This window comes from Strigops habroptila, chromosome 11, assembly GCF_004027225.2.
Source record: "Strigops habroptila isolate Jane chromosome 11, bStrHab1.2.pri, whole genome shotgun sequence".
In the NCBI taxonomy this organism is placed as follows: domain Eukaryota; kingdom Metazoa; phylum Chordata; class Aves; order Psittaciformes; family Psittacidae; genus Strigops; species Strigops habroptila.
The window spans coordinates 10,236,739-10,257,331 of NC_046360.1; the positions used below are offsets into that span (position 1 = coordinate 10,236,739).

General features: G+C 43.6%; 2 protein-coding genes across 11 annotated transcripts in view; one reads left to right on the plus strand and one right to left on the minus strand.

Annotated features, from left to right (window-relative positions):
• Positions 1 to 204: 204 nt before the first annotated feature.
• KLHL22 (kelch like family member 22) lies at positions 205 to 18,654 on the minus strand. 6 transcript variants are annotated; one of them, XM_030501421.1, is made up of 8 exons: positions 7,904 to 7,994; positions 7,661 to 7,727; positions 7,134 to 7,225; positions 6,831 to 6,996; positions 4,922 to 5,640; positions 3,861 to 4,053; positions 2,369 to 2,602; positions 205 to 1,348 (listed from the first exon to the last, which is right to left on the minus strand). In XM_030501421.1, exons 4-8 carry the CDS (start codon positions 6,990 to 6,992, stop codon positions 971 to 973), a joined length of 1,686 nt encoding a protein of 561 aa, XP_030357281.1. In that variant the 5' UTR covers positions 6,993 to 6,996; positions 7,134 to 7,225; positions 7,661 to 7,727; positions 7,904 to 7,994; the 3' UTR covers positions 205 to 970. The 6 variants fall into 6 exon arrangements, with proteins under 6 accessions (XP_030357281.1, XP_030357277.1, XP_030357276.1 ...); XM_030501417.1 differs by lacking the exons at positions 7,134 to 7,225; positions 7,661 to 7,727 and adding an exon at positions 18,572 to 18,654 and having other exon boundaries at positions 7,904 to 8,156; XM_030501416.2 differs by lacking the exons at positions 7,134 to 7,225; positions 7,661 to 7,727 and adding an exon at positions 18,572 to 18,650 and having other exon boundaries at positions 7,904 to 8,173.
• A 53-nt stretch (positions 18,655 to 18,707) lies between these two features.
• MED15 (mediator complex subunit 15) overlaps positions 18,708 to 20,593 on the plus strand; it is a 31,993-nt gene continuing 30,107 nt past the window's right edge. For all 5 annotated transcript variants that reach the window (XM_030501430.1, XM_030501425.1, XM_030501426.1 and 2 more), the window contains exon 1: positions 18,708 to 19,093. In XM_030501430.1, the coding sequence (XP_030357290.1) occupies positions 19,026 to 19,093 (68 nt within the window). In that variant the 5' untranslated portion in view covers positions 18,708 to 19,025. The remainder of the gene's footprint in view (positions 19,094 to 20,593) is intronic.

Here is a 20,593-nt window from a genome sequence, read left to right on the forward strand (position 1 = left end):
TCAGTACCTCTAGTTATCTTACTACTTTTTTTTCTTCTACTGTGGCAAACCAATCTCTGCTCTCTTCTAAAGCATATACTAAAAGAGTGAAAAAAAATTGCCATCTCCTCAGCTGGTGTAACTTCACTGATTCTAATGTAGTACTACAGGATTTAATTAAGCTCACTACCTTTCAGACCACAGTTAATAAAACTGAGACAGTAGTTAAAAAAGTTCTGACAAGGATTTATTAATTTATGCTTGTGAACAAATGTGTCTGACAGTTGAGATTGCCATAATTTGTACAGAGAGAGTTCCACTGTGTTGACAGAACTTGCAGTATAGAAGTTCAGGAGTGGGTGTCAGTTCACAGACTCTAACCCAGTTACAAAGATAGCTGCATGCCCAGATGAGATGAAGGTTCAGGCTTTCTTGCTACTGTTCCTGTTTCTGTATGTTGACAGTCTTGCTGAAAAACCAATCAAGCTGTCTGACACCCGGCACAGGAGGGAGACACTAGGTGTTACCTTCCTGTGTTAAGGTGGTTAGGAAGTTTTATTACCAAAAAGAAAAGGGGAAAAAAAAAAACCCCAACTCTCAAAAAGCTATTTCAAGCTAAAAGCTGGAAGGAAAGAAGCTAGTCAAGCCGAGCCTTCTGTGCCTTTTTTATTGTCCACGCTGAAGGTTGAGAAAAGTCTCCTTCAAAGCAAAAGAACCTCTATATTTTAACTGGGAAAACGGCAGTTCTGTGGTTACTTTAAAAATGCTGCTTTCTGGCAGGTGGGCAGGTACTGAATGTAAGAGGCATTTTGTGCAGAACACTTGCAGATGGGCAGATGTTGACTGTGAATGGCATTTGTGCAGAACACTTATTTTCCAAACCTTGAAATACTGATTTATGTATATAAGAAAGACATATAAAATCTCTTAAGTATTTTCTTCAAGCCTTAGTTTCCTCATTCACTGGCAAAAAAATAAATATTAACGTTTTCTAATCTTCACTTGAATTGTCAAATTCCTCCCAGTCTGATACGCTCATAACTTCTGATGGAAAGTCAAGGTGATACTTCACGCGGTCTGCATGCCATTCTGAGAACCATTTCTCTGTTTCCATTAAAATAGCCCTTGGCAAAGTGAGGACACAGGCAGCCATCCCAGAAATATCATCCTCCAACTGGGGTCCTTCCTCCCAGCAGTCTCTCTCTGCATCATAAATGTGGACATAGTCCATGCGGATTCCTCTGTTGTGGGATCTGCCTCCCAAGACATAGATCCTGTTGTCTAAGACTGCAATACCTGGCTCTCCATGTCCTGCAGGAAGTGGACATACATTTGTCCACTGATCAGTGCTTGGCCTATAGCAGGCAACCTATAAGAAAACCCAGAGATTAGCCAAAATTGAACTTGTATCTTAGTGACAGAGGCTGGCCATATGGCAAGCTATTTAGGAAGCCATGCAATATCATCAGTTTTTTGACAGGGTGTTGATAATGGAGAGAGCCTATCACTATGTAGCAGAAGTACAGTACTCGGCAGAAAACTTTGCATAGTTGCGTAGAGCTTTGAATCACAAATTCTGACCCTGCTGTTGGAGTGAAAGCTGCATGTTATTCAAAAACTGTATACAAAAGTGAAAGAGATGGGGACACATGCTAATACAAGCTCAGACATAATGTACCTGTTTGCATTAGGAACATACAAATATGACAAATCTGCTAAGCTGTCTCTGCAACATATTTTGGGAAGTTTTAGGTTTTATTGGGTAGCTCTCAGCTAACTGCTTTTATTTGTAAGCACCTTTTTATTATTCAGATACGCTTTTCAGGTAGATGTAATTCTGTCATCTTCATTGGCTTTCTAAGAACAGTTACTTTTTGTGTTTCTTTTCATGTCTCTAGCAATTCTAGAAGCTGGAATAAGACTTGAGAATTCTCTTCAGCCATCACTTATCATCAGGTACTGTACATTTGATTGCATTATATAATTGCCATCCGACATATCCTTAACAGCTCTGTCCTGCAATTACATATTGGTAATTCAAAGGTCCTTGACTTAGGAAAAAAAACACATGAGAAGACAATGTAAAGTAAATTTAGTTGATGTGCTGCTCATTGGGTATGTGCATGTCACTGAATGTTATCCATCAAAGATGTTTTAAAACTGATAAAAATATCGAGTGCTAGAGCTTCAATGCTTTGTGGGATAGACAGTGCATTCAAGACAGCAGTAAATAAATCACTGCAACTTCTGCAATTGAGTGGGGTGAGCTGGTGCAGTAGCTGTTGCTGGGCAGACAGTTACTTAGTGGGAGAAAGACATTACATCAGAGTGCAATCATCCACAAGAAACAGCCTCTTCCAGGAAAGGCACAGGTATGACATGCTCCCACCTGGTGAACATCTCTTCTGTAGCCAGAATCGTTGTTGCTTCCTCCAATTACATAGAGCTTTCCTAACAGCGCAGCCATCCCATGCCAAGCGCGTCTCACTGGACCATCTGCTAAAACGTCCCAGCGGTCAATCTTTGGGTCATAACATTGTAGCTCCTTCAAATAGTCTTCTCCTCTCCTCCCACAAGTAATATACATCTTCCCATCCAGTGCTGCTCCAGCATGTGCATATACCTGTATCACCGCATGGGAAAGCAAGAGGTTGAGCTCTGGTTTTATGTATTTCTCCCAGTTTCAAAGTACAGAGTAGACATTAAGGGAGTAACATTTTTTATGAGTTATGCAGATAGCAACATCTGGAAGGATTTTCTTACAGAAAATCCCTTTCTAGGTGATTATGCTGTTAGTGTAAATATCTGAATGAAATACACTAGAATGTCTAAAACTTCCAGAGCTGCAGGGGGGGGTCTCATTTTTATTACTCCTTGATTAGAAGATCAGTCATACTATTACTTTTCTCCCTAGTCTTTTTGTGGAGATTTTTCTTACATGAGCAGTGTTATCAGGAATGCAAGATACCCTACTCAGTAGCACTCAATTGGATCTTAAGGCTTTTTATATTCTCAGCACTGACGCATAGTTTCTTGAAAGATTACTCAGGATTTTAGTTTTCTTCCCTAACCGAGATTCATCAAGCAGTTGTTTTTTGTTTTATTTATTTATTTATTTGCTGTATTCATCTTCCTCCTTTGCAACACTTTTAACACGGAAATGGAAATTTTTGCCTTTTTTAGCAGTATTAAAACTCAGAACAAACTCTTGCACTTATAATCCCAATTCCCATGTCACTACACCATTTGCTGGTTTCTGGCGTCATGACTGCTAGTTCGGCAATAGCTGTTCTTGAAGGATAAAGGGTACTGATGACAAAAGAGACCTATTCACTCATGTATATCAAATGAGTAATTTGAAATTATGTTTAGCTGGCTTAGATGGGATTCTGCACCACGTAAGCTATTGTCATCAGAACTTGTTACCCAATCTCATTTCTGTGTCCAGGAACTAAGTAGTCTATAGAAACTGATCTACCCTCTTACTGGGCAGTATCTTGTCTGATCAGGAGTAAAGCATTTTCTCAGGACTGTGACAAGCTTGTACTGCCATGTCTCATAATTTACCTGGCTAGGAGAAATGGAAACTTCCTGTTCCCAGAGGCTATGTGTTCAATTTTAAATAGTTTTAAGGATTAACACAATGAAGGTGCAGGGGAAAACAACAAAAAAACAGAAAAAAAAAAGGCATTTAACCTCAAAATGTTATTTACATAAATTATTACTCTCCTTTCTTGATACTCATATATCCCATATACAGAAGCTACTGTTTCCCATCTGAATATCAGCAGGTTTAAAGCTACACATGAGAAAAGCATCTAAAAAGATTAAATCAGGAACTGGGGAACTGTAGTAGTGTGTGTGGCTAATCCACTACTTACCTCCTTCTTCAGAGGTGTCACATATTCCCAAGTGTTGCTTTTAGGGTCATACCTCTCCACTTCCCTCAGGTCTTCATGATAGTCTCGGCCTGCGACAGCATAGATATAGTTGTCCACAACACAGACACTGAGGTCAGCATGCTCTTGCTGTAGAGACTGGATCTGGAACCATTTGTTGTGTCGCGGGTCATACCTTGTAAAAGAATGAGATCAAAGAAAGTTATTCATACAGCCACAGAATCATTGCTGGAATACCAGACAGCACCACAGATGTGGGTTACTGTACTGTTTTTGGCTGAAACTGAGCTCAGCTGTAAGTGGAGTGAAATTTGGCCTTGTCAGCATTTTATTATTAGCAAAGTTGTTTTATTCTGTTTTTAGAAGACGTATTTTAGCTGACATAATCATGCTATAAAAGCCTAGCGTTTCCATTATCTTATACACTGCTGTCAGTAAAACTAGTAAAGATGACCACAGTATAAAGTCAAAAGTGTATTTATCTGGTTTTGCCATGTAATGAGCATGAAGGTCTAAACCTGGTCCTTCCTCCTGCTCCTTTTCCTGGCACAAAAGAATATAAGAGGACCCTGGAATGCCACTATTGTGCACACAAATTCTTGAAAATCAACCAGTAATAGCATTTTCTTTAAAAATCCTTTTTGGTAACTAAATCCCTTTGTATTGGGACCAAAACTAGACACAAAGTACTTCTAGAAAATCCTAGCTCAAGAGCATTTAGACAATCTAGGATTCTAGGTTCATTACTGTTTTCAGCACCTTTAATAATTCCCCCCTCCAACAAGACAGAAAGTAGAACACGTAATACTCTTGAATGAGTACTGTTTCTCCCCTGTCAGGCTTGGCTTTGTCCCATAAGCTCTGCTGGAAGCTTCCTGTTACTGTGAGGCTCATTTCTTTATTTCTTGTGTTTTCCTTCAGTGAGGCCCCTGCTCAGTTCCTAATCTTTCACCTAGCAAGCGTATAGACTGCACTGTCTTACTGACTCTGAGATGGGCAACAGGGTGGTAACAAAAATAATAGCAGGATTATCCTTATCTTACCTCCAACACCTTGACTCTGCTCGAAAGCCACTTACATTGTTGTCTCCACCAATTAAATATACAAAATTATTGAGAACAGCAATCCCTTGGTTCGACATTCTGGGAGCTAGTGCAGCTGTAAAGTGCCTCCACTCTCCCAACAAGGGGTTCAGATACTTGGCTTGATCACTGAGGACAATGGATGGAGTAGAATGCATCCCTCCAAATCCTACTACACACTGGAACTCTGATCTCAGCTGTGTCTGGGAGCTCTGAAGCATTGGTTGAAGACATTCATTCTTGTGGTACATTAATGCATCTGCGACTGTATCTTTTAAAGGACATGGGCTTAATTTGTCATGAAGCCTTTGCAGGATCTGAGGTTCCATCAGAGGAAAACGAACTGTCTCAAGTAGCTTAAGGGGCTCCATCAGGGAGACCTGATCTGTCTCCAGTTGCTCTGGAGAATAATGATAAAAAAGTGCCCCATCGTAAACTTCAAACTCATAGTTAACCTCCAAACGGTTGCTGCTGAGAAGGGAATAGACCTTCTGCAAAGGTAGCTGTCGGTACACTTGTGTCCTTGAGAAAGCTGCAAAGTTCTTCAAAATGTAGGAGTCCAGCTGATCACTCAAATGTCTCAAGTCATAATGGTCAGCTAGTCTGTATACATCAAGGATGTTCTCTTCGTCTACCCAGGACATGAGAAAATCACAACAGAACTTAATGACTTCTGGAATCTGCAAGAGAGAGATACTTTTCATTTCAGACACCCCTTACCTCACACTCGAGAGACAGGTGATAGAAGCTGGGATGACTGTAAAAAAGTTGTCCACAAGACGACTGCTCTCCTCACAGTCTGATCACCATGTTCACTTGCGCCCAATTCACCTTTCTCCAGAGCAAAAGAACTCAACATGGGTAGGTAGATGAATATAATATAGATTTTCTAGCCACCCTGTACTGCAAACCTATGAGTTTGGCTTCATGTGCAACAGCAGTGTGTTTTCCAAGAAGACACATGGGACACTTGACAGCCAGGCTGTCTGGTTTGTTAGCATGGCACCAAACTGTAGCTGCCTGGGAGGACATGGTGAAAGCCAGGTTTATAGTCACTTTGTGATTGTTCTTTCAGAGCACTATAGATAGACATACTGTATCAAAGACTGTATCTGTAACAAATATATGTGCATCACTCGAGCACAGGAAGCCATGTGAAAGGAAAATTAATATCTTATCTTCTGAATACAATTTGAAGTTGTATCTGGCAGGAGCGACTGATGGCAAACTAACTAATCTGCTGAACTAACTGCTAAGAACTAACTGCTGTCCAAGAGCCCCTCTGCTACAGAGTGGTGCTGAGTCGGTAGAAACCAACCAAAGCAAGCACTCAGAAAGTTTAAAGTTTAGTACCAAAGCCTTGTGCAGCAGTTAGCTGCAGGGGAAATTAGAGAAAAACCTCATCTTAAAGGCACACTGAATTCTGCACTTAGTGCAGAAACTGTAGTGGCAGGATTTCCTGTAGTGATGGGGTCAGGGAAGGTTATGTGCCTGTCCACTCAATCTGGGGGATGTCCTGAGCAGCACAGCAGTTTCAGAGCAGCAAGCCCTGTCCTTTACCATGGGCCAGAAGTATTCTCTTTCATAAGCAGATCAGCAGAAGTGAGTGCTACACAAAATAGTCCTCTAGATGAAATGGTAAATGTTTGTAAGTAATAAAACCACTGACACAAATGAGATGTGCAACTACTCATTCATTGTTCCTACCCTTCCACAGTTCCAGTGGAAAAAGCATCTCAAAGAAATTCTTCTCATCAGACCCATTATTCACCTCTTAACCCTCCATCTAACCAGATATCCAGGTTTTCTGTTTCTTTTATTGTTGCTTTTGTTTTTTGCTTCTTTTTTGCCATATCTCCCAGCACCTCACCTGAAGCTGACAGGCTGCAGCTAAGGTTTCCTGTACACTGTTCACACTGAGTTCCAGCTCAGAAGTGTAAATGAAGTTCAAGATTTTGCACATCGCATTGTAGGAGATGCCATGAATATGAACTTCTTCTTGTTCCATCTCTCTTAGTCCTCCTGCAAACATTCCTCTGTAAAAAAGACAATGGCACATGCTATGGCAGATTTGCATTGAAGCTCTTTTCAGTTTGCTCATCTTATGTTGTCCTGGGAACATAAAAAATATTCAGAAAGATAAAAGCCTAGCCAGACACTTTTATGGGATTACCTCTTCTCTAAGCCAGTGATACAAAGAGTACAGGCCTTTGGGACCTAAGAAAGTAATACTCTTCATTCTGCAGGAAAACAGTTAAGGGCCATCTGAAAGGCAAGATTCACAGCTTTATGTGAAGACTTAAATACAGGATAGTCAATGGGTAGAGGCAGATACTCTGGGTGTTGGAGAAGAGGAAAACCAGAGGAACTTGGACTGTAGGAATTTTTGGTATGCTAGAGCAGTTCTTCCTCCAGTTAGAAGTTTGCCTGGATTGCCTTGGGATTTGTTTGTTTGCTCTCTGAAAATAAAGTCACTTCAAGAAACTGCTAGTCAAATTGACAGGGGAGTGCCTGGTTTAATGGACAGTGAGTCACACTATAGGCACGTAACAGAGTGACCCACTTCCAGTGACTTTTTTTGTATTATGAAATGATCACCACAGTGTGCAAAGTCTTACAATGCTAAGGATATATTAAAAGTCACCCAGAGTGCATTTATACAGAAGACATCTGTTCAGATAGTCTCTCCTCTTTTTACACCTCAAAGTACCACAGGCAGTGAATTTAGTGGAGGTAAGCTCAGTGTGCAGGAACAAGAGCTTTATGTCTGTAGAGAAATAACAGAGATGAATAAGGCCATACTTAGTATTTGGAAACACATTCAGCTCCATTTTATGGGTCCAATTTTACATCCAGAAGCAGTGTGCCAAGATAGAAGATTTGGATGCTGCAGGTTTGAGTAACATTCAGACACATGCTTGTTACTGCCATACTGAAGTGTACCTGAAATAGTCACAGGATGCAGCTAGAAGTATGCGATGAGCCTCAATAGGTTTCTCTTCCACTACCAGAACTACATCGAAGAGGATGCTGCTGTCTCGGAGAGATACCAAGCCACTGAGCAAGGCCTGAGAGTGCTCTGCACTGCGGTATGTGTTGCTGGTGCGCTGCTGAAGGGAGGGCTCGAGTTGAGCTTTGTGTGGCTGAGTCAGCTCCTGATCCTCCGCCATCCCAGGCAGAAATGCTCAGCCACCAGCTGTAGCAGAATGAAATCTGTGAGACAACAGAATCAGCAAAGGTTTGTGCCTTTTGCTTTACAAATGGTCCTCTGACCCCCGCCTGTCACAGAAAAGAAATCAGTCCAACTCTTCAGTCAGTTCTACCCTGAAGAAATTATTCTGAATTATGACAGGCAGGTGTACATCAGCACACCAAAGTGGCAGAATGTGGTTTTTCAAACAAGTATTCTGACTCCTGGGTTTTCAGTCCAAGAGTCAGAGTATGTAGCATGTGGGGATATTTTTTTTTTCTTAGCAAGAGTTTCACTTCCCAACCCACAACCAGAACACCTTTTTTCTTTTTCATTTCTGCATCATTTGTAAGAAGGAATGGACGTAATTTTGCCAAATTCTAAATTGCCTAATATCCTCAGATAACTTTGCTGCAATATCAACTGCACCTTCCATCTTTCTCTTGATATTTTACCACAGAATCTGAAAGCTCTCCTCTCTCTCTGTCTTTGCTTTTTCATTTTCCTTAGCTGAGCGTGTTTCCGTCATTCTATAAAATACTATATGAAACCGTAGGCTTAAAAGTGAGTTTCTTTATTGTGACAACTTCAAGCTAGCCTGCACAACTGTTTTCCACTTCACCATGATTCCCTGCTGGAATTTCCTCCAGTGTAGGCACCACCGAGGCCTATCCTGTACCTTTTTCTAGGGCTGCCACTGACACTGTAGAAAGGTCCCCAATGGCACATGGGGAAACACCTGAAAAAGCTAGCTGGAAGTGACTTGCATTTTATGTCTGTGGTTAAGCTCTCAAAATCTCATGAGCCCTCTTCTACCATCCTGTAATCTACCCTTTCCATTGTCTTTGAAGAATGTCAGAAGTTGTAGCAGTTAGAGCTCACAGACTCTACCCAGTTGTCAGAGCACATTAGGAAAAAAAACCTACCCCAAAACACATCAGCAAAAGGAAATAACTTAGCTCATATGGCTACTTAAGGCAGTTATAACAGCCTCTCCTCCAACGGTCAGGGAAATAGCTTAATGGCACAAGGGACAGTCACAAGAAGTCATCAGCAGTCAGGGAAGCAAAAGCAGAACAAACCCAGCAAATCCAAACAAACAAGGAAGAAATGGAACCATTGTTTAATTGTGCCAGCTATAGACAGTGAATGCAGCATTGGAAAGCTCTCAAAGTACTGCAGGGTATTCTGTCTATGGTCACTGAGGAAGGAGCTATCTGGATGACCCCAAGAAAACCAAAAATGTTTATTGTTCTGCCTGAGGGAAGTTACCCTACACTGGCCAAACCAAAAAGAAGCTAGGTGGCATTGCATGGTAAATGGGATGATAAAAAACCGCACCAAAACAACTGAAATATTAATTGTTGTCTGCTCTTTGCCAGGACAACCAAGGCAAGCAGCTCAGAAGAAGAGCTCTGATGAGACAGCCTTCTGTCAGGAGCACATTCAGGTCGATTGTATGGGGGAAACTATCCATCATCAGCTGAAGAGATGAATAATGGATTATTTTTCATGTCAGGTAGAGGCTTTTCCTAGAAATAAGATGACTGCTTTTGAAACAGACAAAACATTACTGTATCATTTGATTTGCTTCTGGGGAATATTAAAAGTCATGGATTGAGGCAAGGGAGATCATATAGTAAGAAAGGCAATTGAAGAGTAAGAGTTACTACTACTTGATCAGAAATTTCCCACTTCACTAGAAGGGAATTAATACAGCAGAAACAAAGTAAGGTGAGATATGGTCCAAATGCGGAAAGGATTCAGATAAAGCGCATTAACTCTGGTTTTGTGGTTTAATGTGGTTAATGCTTAAAAAAGGTTGCATCTTTTCAGCTATTTAGAGAGCTGTATCAGAAGTAGTCTCTAAGACTGTAAAATCATTGAATCAAAAAGCAGAAATAAATGTAACAAATGAACTGTGGAACTGATGGACGGGGGCAGAGCAGCTGACGTCATCTACCTGGACTTGTGCAAAGCGTTCGATACTGTCCCGCATGACAGCCTTGTCTCTAAATTGGAGAGACATCAATTTGATAGATGGACCACTCGGTGGATAAAGAACTGGCTCGATGGCCGCATGCAAAGAGTTGTGGTAAACAGCTCGATGTCCAGTTGGAAAATAGTAACGAGTGGTGTCCCTCAGGGATCACTGTTGGGACCTGTCTTGTTCAACATCTTTGTCGGCGACATGGGCAGTGGGATTGAGTGCGCCCTCAGCAAGTTTGCTGACGGCACCAAGCTGTGTGGTTCGGTTGATACGCTGGAGGGAAGGGATGGGATCCAGAGGGACCGTGACACGCTTGTGAGGTGGGCCGATGCCAACCTTTTGAAGTTTAACCAAGCCAAGTGCAAGGTCCTACACCTGGGTCGGGGCAATCCCAGGCACAGCTACAGGTTGGGCAGAGAAGAGATTCAGAGCAGCCCTGCGGAGAAGGACTTGGGGGTGTTGGTTGATGAGAAGTTTAATATGAGCCGGCTGCAGTGTGCGCTTGCAGCCCAGAAAGCCAACCGTATCCTGGGCTGCATCAAAAGAAGCGTGACCAGCAGGTGGAAGGAGGTGATCCTGCTCCTCTACTCTGCTCTCGTGAGACCTCACTTGGAGCACTGTGTACAGTTCTGGTTCCTCAACATAAAAAGGACATGGAGCTGTTGGAGCAAGTCCAGAGAAGGGCCACAAGGATGATAAGAGGGCTGGAGCACCTCCCGTATGAAGACAGGCTGAGAAAGCTGGGGCTGTTCAGCCTGGAGAAGAGAAGGCTGCGTGGAGACCTCAGAGCAGCCTTCCAGTATCTGAAGGGGGCCTATAAGGATGCTGGGGAGGGACTCTTCATTAGGGACTGTAGTGGTAGGACAAGGGGTAATGGCTTCAAACTTAAACAGGGGAAGTTTAGGTTAGATATAAGGAAGAAGTTCTTTACAGTGAGGGTGGTGAGGCACTGGAATGGGTTGCCCAAGGAAGCTGTGAATGCTCCATCCCTGGCGGTGTTCAAGGCCAGGCTGGACAGAGCCTTGCGCGACATGGTTTAGTGCAAGGTGTCCCTGCCCATGGCAGGGGGGGTGGAACTAGATGATCTTAAGGTCCTTTCCAACCCTTACTATTCTATGATTCTATAACTATTTTCTGAATTCAGAGACTTTTGCTGGGTAGGGGAAACAGCATGACCTTTGACACAATATTACAGTGTGTTGTATAGTGTAGCCATTGGTGGAAGAGAGGCTAGGGAGAAGTAAGTGAGACACTGTCCTGGTTTTGCCTGGGAATGACAGAGGTATTAAAGCTACACAGGCCACTGAACCTTTGTAACAAGTGTTAGCAAAGAAATGTATGGTAGAAGTAGAAAGATAAGAAACATGTCCAGAGAGAGGCCAGGAGAGGGAGAGGTACATGCAGGGTAGAGTGGAAACATATATCATGCCAAGCCTTATTTAAATCTACCTTTAATTAATAGATCTGTAGACAGTTACTATCCAGAATACAGTCTGTATCCAAATAATCTTGAAAAGGAACAGAAAGGGGGTGAAGCTTTCAGCAGGTAAAGACCCAATCTTACAAATATGGATCCAAACTTACAGATATGGTAACTGGAACCATGAGGATCAAATGGTATTATGAAAGAAATTAAAAAAAATAAAAAAAAAATAAAAAAAAAAAAAATTTCAGGGATTCTGAAGCCTTTGTGAGCATTAGTATCTGCACAGCTTTAAGTGACAAATGGGGCTGTCTGGGACATCTGTAGGGAGTTTATCTCACTGCTAGTTCTACTAGATATGGACTTGAATTATCCCACAACTGTTAGCAATAGCTGAACAAACCAGCCCTGCTTACCAGCAGACCTGTGTAAGCCCCATGTGGTCAAACAGATGCTGGGAGTGCAGCTGAGCCATCCCCCCCGAGCTGATTTTTGGCTAGTCAACAGCTGAGCCTACAGATATTTTGCTACACTCTATTTTCTGAACTTTGGCAGTGGCTTCTTGTTCTCAACTTCTGGTCCTGGATTGTATCTTGGTCATCACTGGTGAGCTGCACTGTCCATCAGAGTGGTCACTCATGTATCTACATCAACAGAAGAGCTGCCTCGTGCGTTTGGCACATGGAGCCACCACAACACAGAAAATCACCACTCTCTAGAGCTACCTCTGAGTATTTTGCCATCTATAATTATTTGCTCTAACCAATTTTGGGTGTGTAGCTTGAATGCCAGTACTGCTGTGGAGAAAGGGTAGAATACTACTGAGCAAGCACAGTGTATATTGTCTAAAACTTCCCACCACTCTTAAGTTCTTTTTGTACATGGAAACATGAAGTTTCTTAACTACACTGTAATTAATTTACCCGGGGGGTGGTGGGGTGTTGGGAGTTGGAACTAGATGATATTTAAGGTCCCTTCCAACCCAAACCATTCTATTATTCTATGATAAACTGTGGCTACTCAGAGAACCTCTATCCTGTTACATGTACCTCCCTACTCTCCTAAACTGGGCTTCAAGGCTTATAAACAAATATGCATGGCTGGTGTCATAGCTTTAACAGTGGTAACAGACTAGAAAAATTCTCACTGCAATGATTTTCATGAACTGTTCCCAACGTATACAATTAAAGATGAACATTTGTGGTGTTAGTCTAAGATGTCTGACTGACATAGGTGGTGAAGTCCTCTTCTTTGACCTAAAAGCCTTTTAATTCCTACCTAGGTAGTCTTAGGAGCTGGCAGAAAAGACCTTAAGACAAAGAAGGGTAGAAGACGATTAAATGGCTTGTGAGAGATGGCCAGCAAGATTCATTTAGCTGATTAGTGAGTGTGCTCAGCTTTGTAATAGTGTACAAGGAGCAGCTGGGGTTAGGTTGAGTAGGAAGTTACAAAGAGTGGTTGTTGAAGCAGGGTTAGTGGGTTGTGTTGCAGGCTGTTTTGAAAGAGAAGTGGGGTGGTTTTGGTGTTTGAGTTTTCTGGATTAAGTGCGGTGTGCTTGGTGAGCCAATAGTTTTGTGGATTTATCTGGGTATTGTTCTAAATGCTGACTATAGATTTCCTGGGGAGGGATATTAGTGTTAGCACAGTACCTTGCTTCTCAGACTGTGTGGTCTTACTGTGACCTGTGTGCTCTGTGCCTTTATTACTGTCCAAACATCTAGTGGAAGTGTGCTATTTTATGTGTGGTGTACCAGCTGGGTGGGAGGATTGGCTGTTAAGGTATTTAGGAATTGTTATGCTTTGTAAGTGTCCATCAGCCTTAAAAATTACAAGGAAATTTACTGAATAATCTCTGTATATTTTGAGCTGAAAATAATTTAACACTATCTCCTCAAATGTGTTTTTTGCTTAATCTTTATTGCCCTTTATTAAAATAAAAAAGATCTAAATGGAGTACAAGCAGTACAGTTCTGCATGGAGAGACGTAACAGCTTTGTTCAGCCTCTTGCACACTGCAGAAAACCTTCTATTCACTTTGTCCTTCCTGAACACTCAGGAACTTTGCTGCCTTTTAGGCCTTGAGACACCATTTTTGCAGGCTGGCATCTGTCCCTGTGAATGAAGGAGCTTTAGGCAGGCACTTGCTAGCTAATATAAATGCACAATCCCTTGAACTGTGCAGCTAAGTTCCCTCTATTTTGACATTCTCTACTGTCAGCTTCTTGCTTGCAGGATATTCTCGAGTCCCCTTTGTTCTCTTACTTCTGTTATTGAGAAACTAACTCTGTGACTGAGCCAAGTTCCTAGAAATCCAAGTAATCCTTTTTTATTTCCTCTCTTCTTGTGCAAGTTTCTCAGTGCTGGTCATCTGTTAACAGTGAGATTCAGTGGCTAAGTACTGCAGGATTGACCCTAAAGTGGAAGAGATGAGAAACGCTTTTCTGTTCACTGTGCTTCTTTAGCAGTAGCAAAGATAGAAAGTATTGTCTCATGTGCTGTGGGATGCTCCCCACAGAAACAAGGGGAGGGAAGGCCTTGTTCCAATCACTTTGCAGAGAAAATCAGACTAGAGGGGTTTTAGCTGGCTGCACAAGGTATTTGAGACTACAGTTATGTTTGTTTGCACTTGGGTTAGTGTAGTGATTAATTATAGGGTATTACCATTGAGTACCCAGTACATAAAGAGGAAGGAGGCATATGAGGTCAGTAACTGTATGTGCACTTCTACAGGCAATCCTAACATAGGAAGACATGCACTATTTGGTCCCTTCAAGGAATTAAAAAAAACCCAAACCAAACAAAAGTCCCCCATAAATGGCAGAACCCTCAGAGCACTTCCCAGCAGCTGGGCAGCATATGTCCTGGATGCACCCTGCTGCCATCATAGATACACTCAGCCTTTATTTTCTGGTAAGAGATGCTGTGCACTGATTCTGTGCTTTAAACATAGTGTAGATAATTTACAGCACTGAAGTCTGTTATTGGTATTGCATGGAATAACGTATACCTAGACAAGTATTCACCCCTTTTATGACCTCCATCCATGTCACAGGGTGATGCTTACTAGTGTGTGTGGTTTTTTTTTTTCTCTTTGTATAGTTGTGCTGACAGGCTTGATCCTCTACTGTAGTGAAATGGCTGGATACACGGAGGATTATCCAACTTGGTTTCTATGGAAACTCAGTCATTTTTGTATTCAAGAGCTTGTGGCTCTCAGTTACATCTCTACCAAGAGGTGTTTTACGCAGATAGTGATATTTTCTTGTGCATCAGCTGTGCCCAAAATAAACTAGAGCTTGCTGGTGTCGGGTATCCAAATCTGTTTAGCTTACTGCTGTATGGACAGGTGGTTCAAGCTTGGTGGGGGTCCCGTGCTCTTAGAATTGTGGAATAATTTAGGCTGGAAAGAAACTTGGGAGGTCTCTAGTCCAAACTCCTGCTCAAAGCAGGGAAAACTGCAAAATCAGGTCAGGATGGTGACAGCCTCATCTTGTCAACTGCAGAATCTTCATCCTTGTCAATAATGGGAAAACTGAGTGCTTAACCATCAGATTTGTTTGGTTTGGTTTTTTTTTATCCTATCTGAACTTCTTTTCCTGCAACTTCTAACACTTGCCTCTTATCCTTGGCACTGTGCACCACAAAGAAGAGTTTGGCTCTACATTTTCCTGTACCCACTGGATAGCTTAAAAAAAATGGCAGCTGGCTCTCCCCTTCTCTGTATTTAACAAACCCAGTCTTCTCGCTCTGTGGGCTTTTAAGTGCTGAATAAAGTGGAAAATAGTAATTTCTCATGACTTACTGGCTTTGCCTTGCTAACACAGCTCGGCATGAAGCTGGCCCCTTCATGAATATGGTTGGAGGAACCATATTCACCTTGCTGCTCATCAGGACCCCCAGGCTCTCTTCTTGCAAAGCTGACTTCTAGCCAGGCTTGTCTCCAGCCTGCTCTGATACATGGACTTACTCTGACCCAGGGGCATGACTTTTGCTATTGAAATCTCTGTGGTTCCTCTTGGTCCATTCTTAAAGCTTGCTAGTGCCCCTCAGTCCTGCAGCTCTGCAGTGCTGCTTGCTAGTGCCCCTGCAGCTCTGTCCTCTTTCTTGCAGGCCATCTTCTTCATCACTTTTTCTCTAATACAAAGCAACCAGTATGGTGTGCTCTACTGTGATCCAAATAGATTAGGCCCTTAAAAGTCTTAGGGCATTGGAGGAAGTTTAAAATCTGTGCCCTAAGGCTTCCCACACCTTCATTTTTCCCTTAGGGAGTAAACAGAATTAGGATCTAAGCCAGGATTTGGCTGAAAGCCTAACAAAGAGACAAGATACAAGACTAAGGCAAAACTCTAGTTCTTCTGACTCTCAGCAAATGCAAATAGGCGGAACTTGGCTATATACCAGAATTTTGACAGGGCAGAGGGCACACAAACAAATAGGTCAAATAGTCAGGGAGTGTGCAGAATGGGGAGGCAGCTGGATGCCTGCCAAAATAGTTCAGAAAACAGATGTGATGCCACCAACAATGTAAACTGAAAAGCAAAACTATTGTTCATTCTAACTGGAAGGCAAATACTGGAATAATTCATCAACAATATGATAATTTGTAATGGGTACTTGTAAGACAGTTTGCTACACAGAAGACAATTGAGTACAGCATTATGTGCAATCATGATTTAAGCCAATTTCATGCCTTTTGTAGAAAAAGGGAAAAGGGGTGAAATAAAACCAGAAGCTCTTCTCAGCAGTGCTTCTTTCAGAATTATCCCTCTATGCATTCACAACTGTGGAAAACCCCGCTCTTCCTGAAATACCACTTAATTTTAGGAACCTTCTACAAATACAGGAAATGACCCAAACCACTCCTTTTGACCAAAGTCCCCACAAAAGGGAATGAAGACATTTGGTAGCATATAATATCTCAATGTTAATTTTGAACACTCATCAAATGATGAGATGCTTTTGCTAGGTCTATACACACCATCTTTCTTTAAGTCCCTAATGGGAACATGCAAGCATGTCACCTCATGCTGCATTTCTGAGCCAGTTTCAGTTTCTAGCATTAGTAGTACACTTGAAGTGTGGGAGGAAACCAAAAGGTGTGATTTGGGAAACAGCTTTTGCAAACTATGCTGCCTCACAAATTTTAGCATTAATTTCTTTCAGGGTGGTTTTTTTTCCCCAAGCCTATTACAAGTTATTTCTAAGACATACTGAGAATAAAACATCTCATGTTAATATGTATATGGCAAAACTCCCATGAAGTATCTAAATAGAGATATTTAAAAATATTTCTTCCCTGTGAACAGGAGCATAACCTAAAGAGTATGAATTTTCTAACTTGAATATCTCATCTTACCCATAAGAAATTTGCAATTTACCCAAATTCACAGAATTGAAAAGTTTTCTGTGTTGCATTTTTGGGAGGTGCCCCAAATGCTACCAAGAAATTGTAATAAGGAAACCAAAAATTCAATAAGGTGCTAGAATGCTTTATGGCGTCAGCATATTTTTAAGAGTCTGATCATCTCTTACTACTCTTTTGGTTTTGAGGGTTTTTTTCCCCTCATTCCTAATCTTGAAACAAGATTTGCTTTTCATCTGAGTCTTTCAATAGCCAAGTTCTGGTCTGGATGGAGCAGCTGCTTGTTTGAAAGGAGTGATAATCAACTATATTCAGGCAGGGTGTACCTGCTTACCCTAGAAACTGGTGGCCCATCATTAAGGCTCCATCTTTTTTCCAGAATCAGGATGTTGTGTTCAGTTCTATGTCCAGATGGATCTGGTAAATCTGTGAGGAACATATTCTTTTGACAGAATTGTTTTAATGATCTTAAAAACTCTTAGCCCCTTAAAAAAGTCTTTTTCACAATAAGAACTACACTTTTTAAAATGAAGCTTCTACAGGATCAAGCTCTCTAAGAAATAACTATACTAAAATTGACAGTTTATAAATTAGCCAGTGGTATATGTTCTCTTGAGAGACTCAGCTAGTTGGCAAGACCTGAACCTGCACTGTTGAACTGCTGAGATCAAATAATGGATTTTTAATAGTCTAAAATATGAGGGGGGGGGGAAAAAAAAAGAGCAGTAATTAATTCTGTGCCAAATAGAATTAAGTGACATGTAAGAAAGCAAAGACCTCTTCCAACACACTCCAGTTCTGAATTGTGTATCAAACATGAATTCATCCATATTATTCACCACATTAATTTTGTTCCTGCTGGGATCTGTGGGGTTCTTCCTCTACCCCATAACTTATATATTTCCCCATCAGGAACACAGAATGAGCAGTCTCCTCTGCAGGTGAATGCTACCTGGAGCTGCACATCATTAAAAGAGGCAGCCTGACTCTATACAAACCCTGTGATTAAGAGGTGAAAGTTCAAGTGGGCTTATAGTTTTACTTTCTCTTTCCCTGTTGACAATGCCTTTGCAGGTCCCAAGACCCAATACCCTCCCACTTGCTCACCCCACCTCCTGTGCAGGCAGCCGTAGTGAAGCAGCAGGGTCAGCTTTGTGCAGGGACACGGGCCTTGGCCTTGCCAGGGCATCCTCAGGGGCTCCATGCAGGCAGCAGGGCCTTGGCTTCAGCCGCGGCCTGACTGGGGCGGCCTCGGTGGCTTCATGCGAGCAGCAGAGCCTTGACAAGGGGCTGCCTTGGCCTTGCCAGGACGAAGGTGGCCGTGCGGCTGTCGGTCGCCATTCCGGTGCCTGCCCTGCCCCAGATCGACTCTGCCTGTCGCCACTGGCAGCCCCTCGCCCGTGGTCTCGCGGTGCTGCCACCCCTGGGGATCCCTGCGGCGAGCGGGCAGGTGCGGGACACCGCCTCACCCGTTCGGGTCCTGTCCCGGGGAGCCAAGCCGCGGCAAGCTCCTGTACTAAGCGCCCCCGGGGAAACGGGTAACGCTGGCTCCGGCTGGGGGCTGCCTCCTCCCCGGAGCACCGGGCGGCCCCACCGGTACCTGTGTCCCCTCTGCTTCCCCCTCTGCCGCCGACCCCGCCACCTACCGAGAGCGGCGGCGGCGGCCTCCGCCAGCGGCTTCCGCCTTCATGTGCGACCCGGAACTCACAGGGACGGCGCTTGACGCACCCGCCCCGCGAAGGAGGGGCGGGCGGAACCGGGGTGGGCGAAAGCCCCCAGGGTCACCCGGCGGCGCTGCCGTGTTTCTGGGCGCAGTGAGCCCGGCCACGCACCGGACCTGTCAACCTCTGGAGCGGCCGGACCTCGCTGTTGCCGAGGGGAGCGCGACCGTAGCGGGACTACATTTCCCAGAGAGCCCCGCGCGGTCCGGTAGCTCTCGCGAGAGTTGGCGGAGCTCGCGCCAGGACTCCATTTCCCTCAAGCCTTCAGCGCGACGGAAGTGGATCAGCGGCAATTCCGCGGCTGCGGGTGGCGGAACGGCGGCGGGGAGCGCGGTGGCAGCGGCGGGCGGCGGAGGCAGCGGCAGCGGCAGCGGCAGGGATGGACGTGACTGGGCCTGAGACCGACTGGCGCAGCACCACGTTTCGGCAGAAGCTCGTCAGTCAGATGTGAGTGCGGGCTGTGGCCTCAGCGCTGAGTAGGCCGCAGGCGGGCCTCGGCCTTTGCCGGAGGAGCTTCAGCGGCTCCCGCTGCTCCCGAGGCCGCCCGCGCCCCAGTGTCTGTGTCCCACCCGTCTGAGCTCTTCTGCGAGTCCTTCCCGGTCTTTCCCCTGCTGCCTGGGTTCGTCCGTGGTCCCCGGTGTTTCGTTTTCCCTAGGCCCTTTCAGTGTCCCCCTGCGAGGGGGCCTCCTTACCAGGATTTACTCAGACCCTGTGCGAGGGGAAGCCGGGCCCGTTCTTTGACTTCATTTCTTTGCTTCTCCTTCCCTTTCACTTTCCTCTTACCCATGAATAGCGGCTTCCTGTCCCATTTGACAGCATCTGCTTTAGGGCTTTGATTTTGGCAGTGTCCATAGTACTGTCAAGTTTGACATATTATGTCCCATGAAAACCACTGTTACTATCTTGCATCTGACATTTTAGGGTAAAAAATAAATGAAAAATGTTTGGTGATTTAGTGTAAAGTTCAGTTTGTTGCCTTTTCAGTTGTCCTTTGTGAAACAATATCTGCCCGAATTAATTACTTTGCTGCTCTGCATGCTTTTTCTGTTTTATGGAAGGCTCTTCTATGGAATGAAAGGTGGTTATTACAGAAGTGAAAACACTGTTCAATGCTTCTGAAGTCATGTTGAAATCCTTATGTATTGTCTTGGGTTCAGCAGCAACAATCATTTTTCTCCTTCTTAGTAGCTGGTGCAGTGCTGTGTTTTCGACTTTAGTCCAGGAACAGTGCTGATAATACTGAGGTTTTAGTTGTTGCTAAGTAATGTTTACTCCGACCAAGGACTTTCTCAGTCTCATGCTCTGCCAGTGAGGAGGGGCACGGGAAGCCGGGAGGAAGCAGAGACAGGACACCTGACCCAAACTGGCCAAAGGGGTATTCCATAGCACAGCATGTTGTGCCCAGTATAGAAACTGGGGGGAGCTACCTGGAAGGCCCAGATCACTGATCGGGTCAGGCTGGGTATTGGTTGGCGAGTGCTGAGCAATTGTATCCTCTCCCCTTGTTATTTCCCCTGTCATTATTATAATTGGTGGTAGTAGTAATGGGTTTGTATTATACCTTAGTTACTGGACTGCTCTTATCTCAACCCGTGGAAGTTACATTGTTTGGATTCTCCTCCCCTTCCCTCCAGGAGCGGGGGGAAGAAAAAGGGGGGGAGTGAGCGGCTGCGTGGTTCTGAGTTACCAGCTGGGCTTAAACCACAACATTTATGTATGCATGCTTGAGAAGCTTTATCTTGCCCTGTTGCTTATGAGAATCAACATTTAAAACCAGACTGTCTGACATGTAAGCAGTATGCTGTTTGGCTGCACACAGTTTTACTGCCTGGCTGTGGGCTTTACTTAAGGTGTTTCAGAATTAAAGTGTTATGGTATTCATTAAAGAAATGTGATAATTTTTGTCTGTCAAAGCCATGCAAACTTTCTTGGTGCTCAGAACTGATG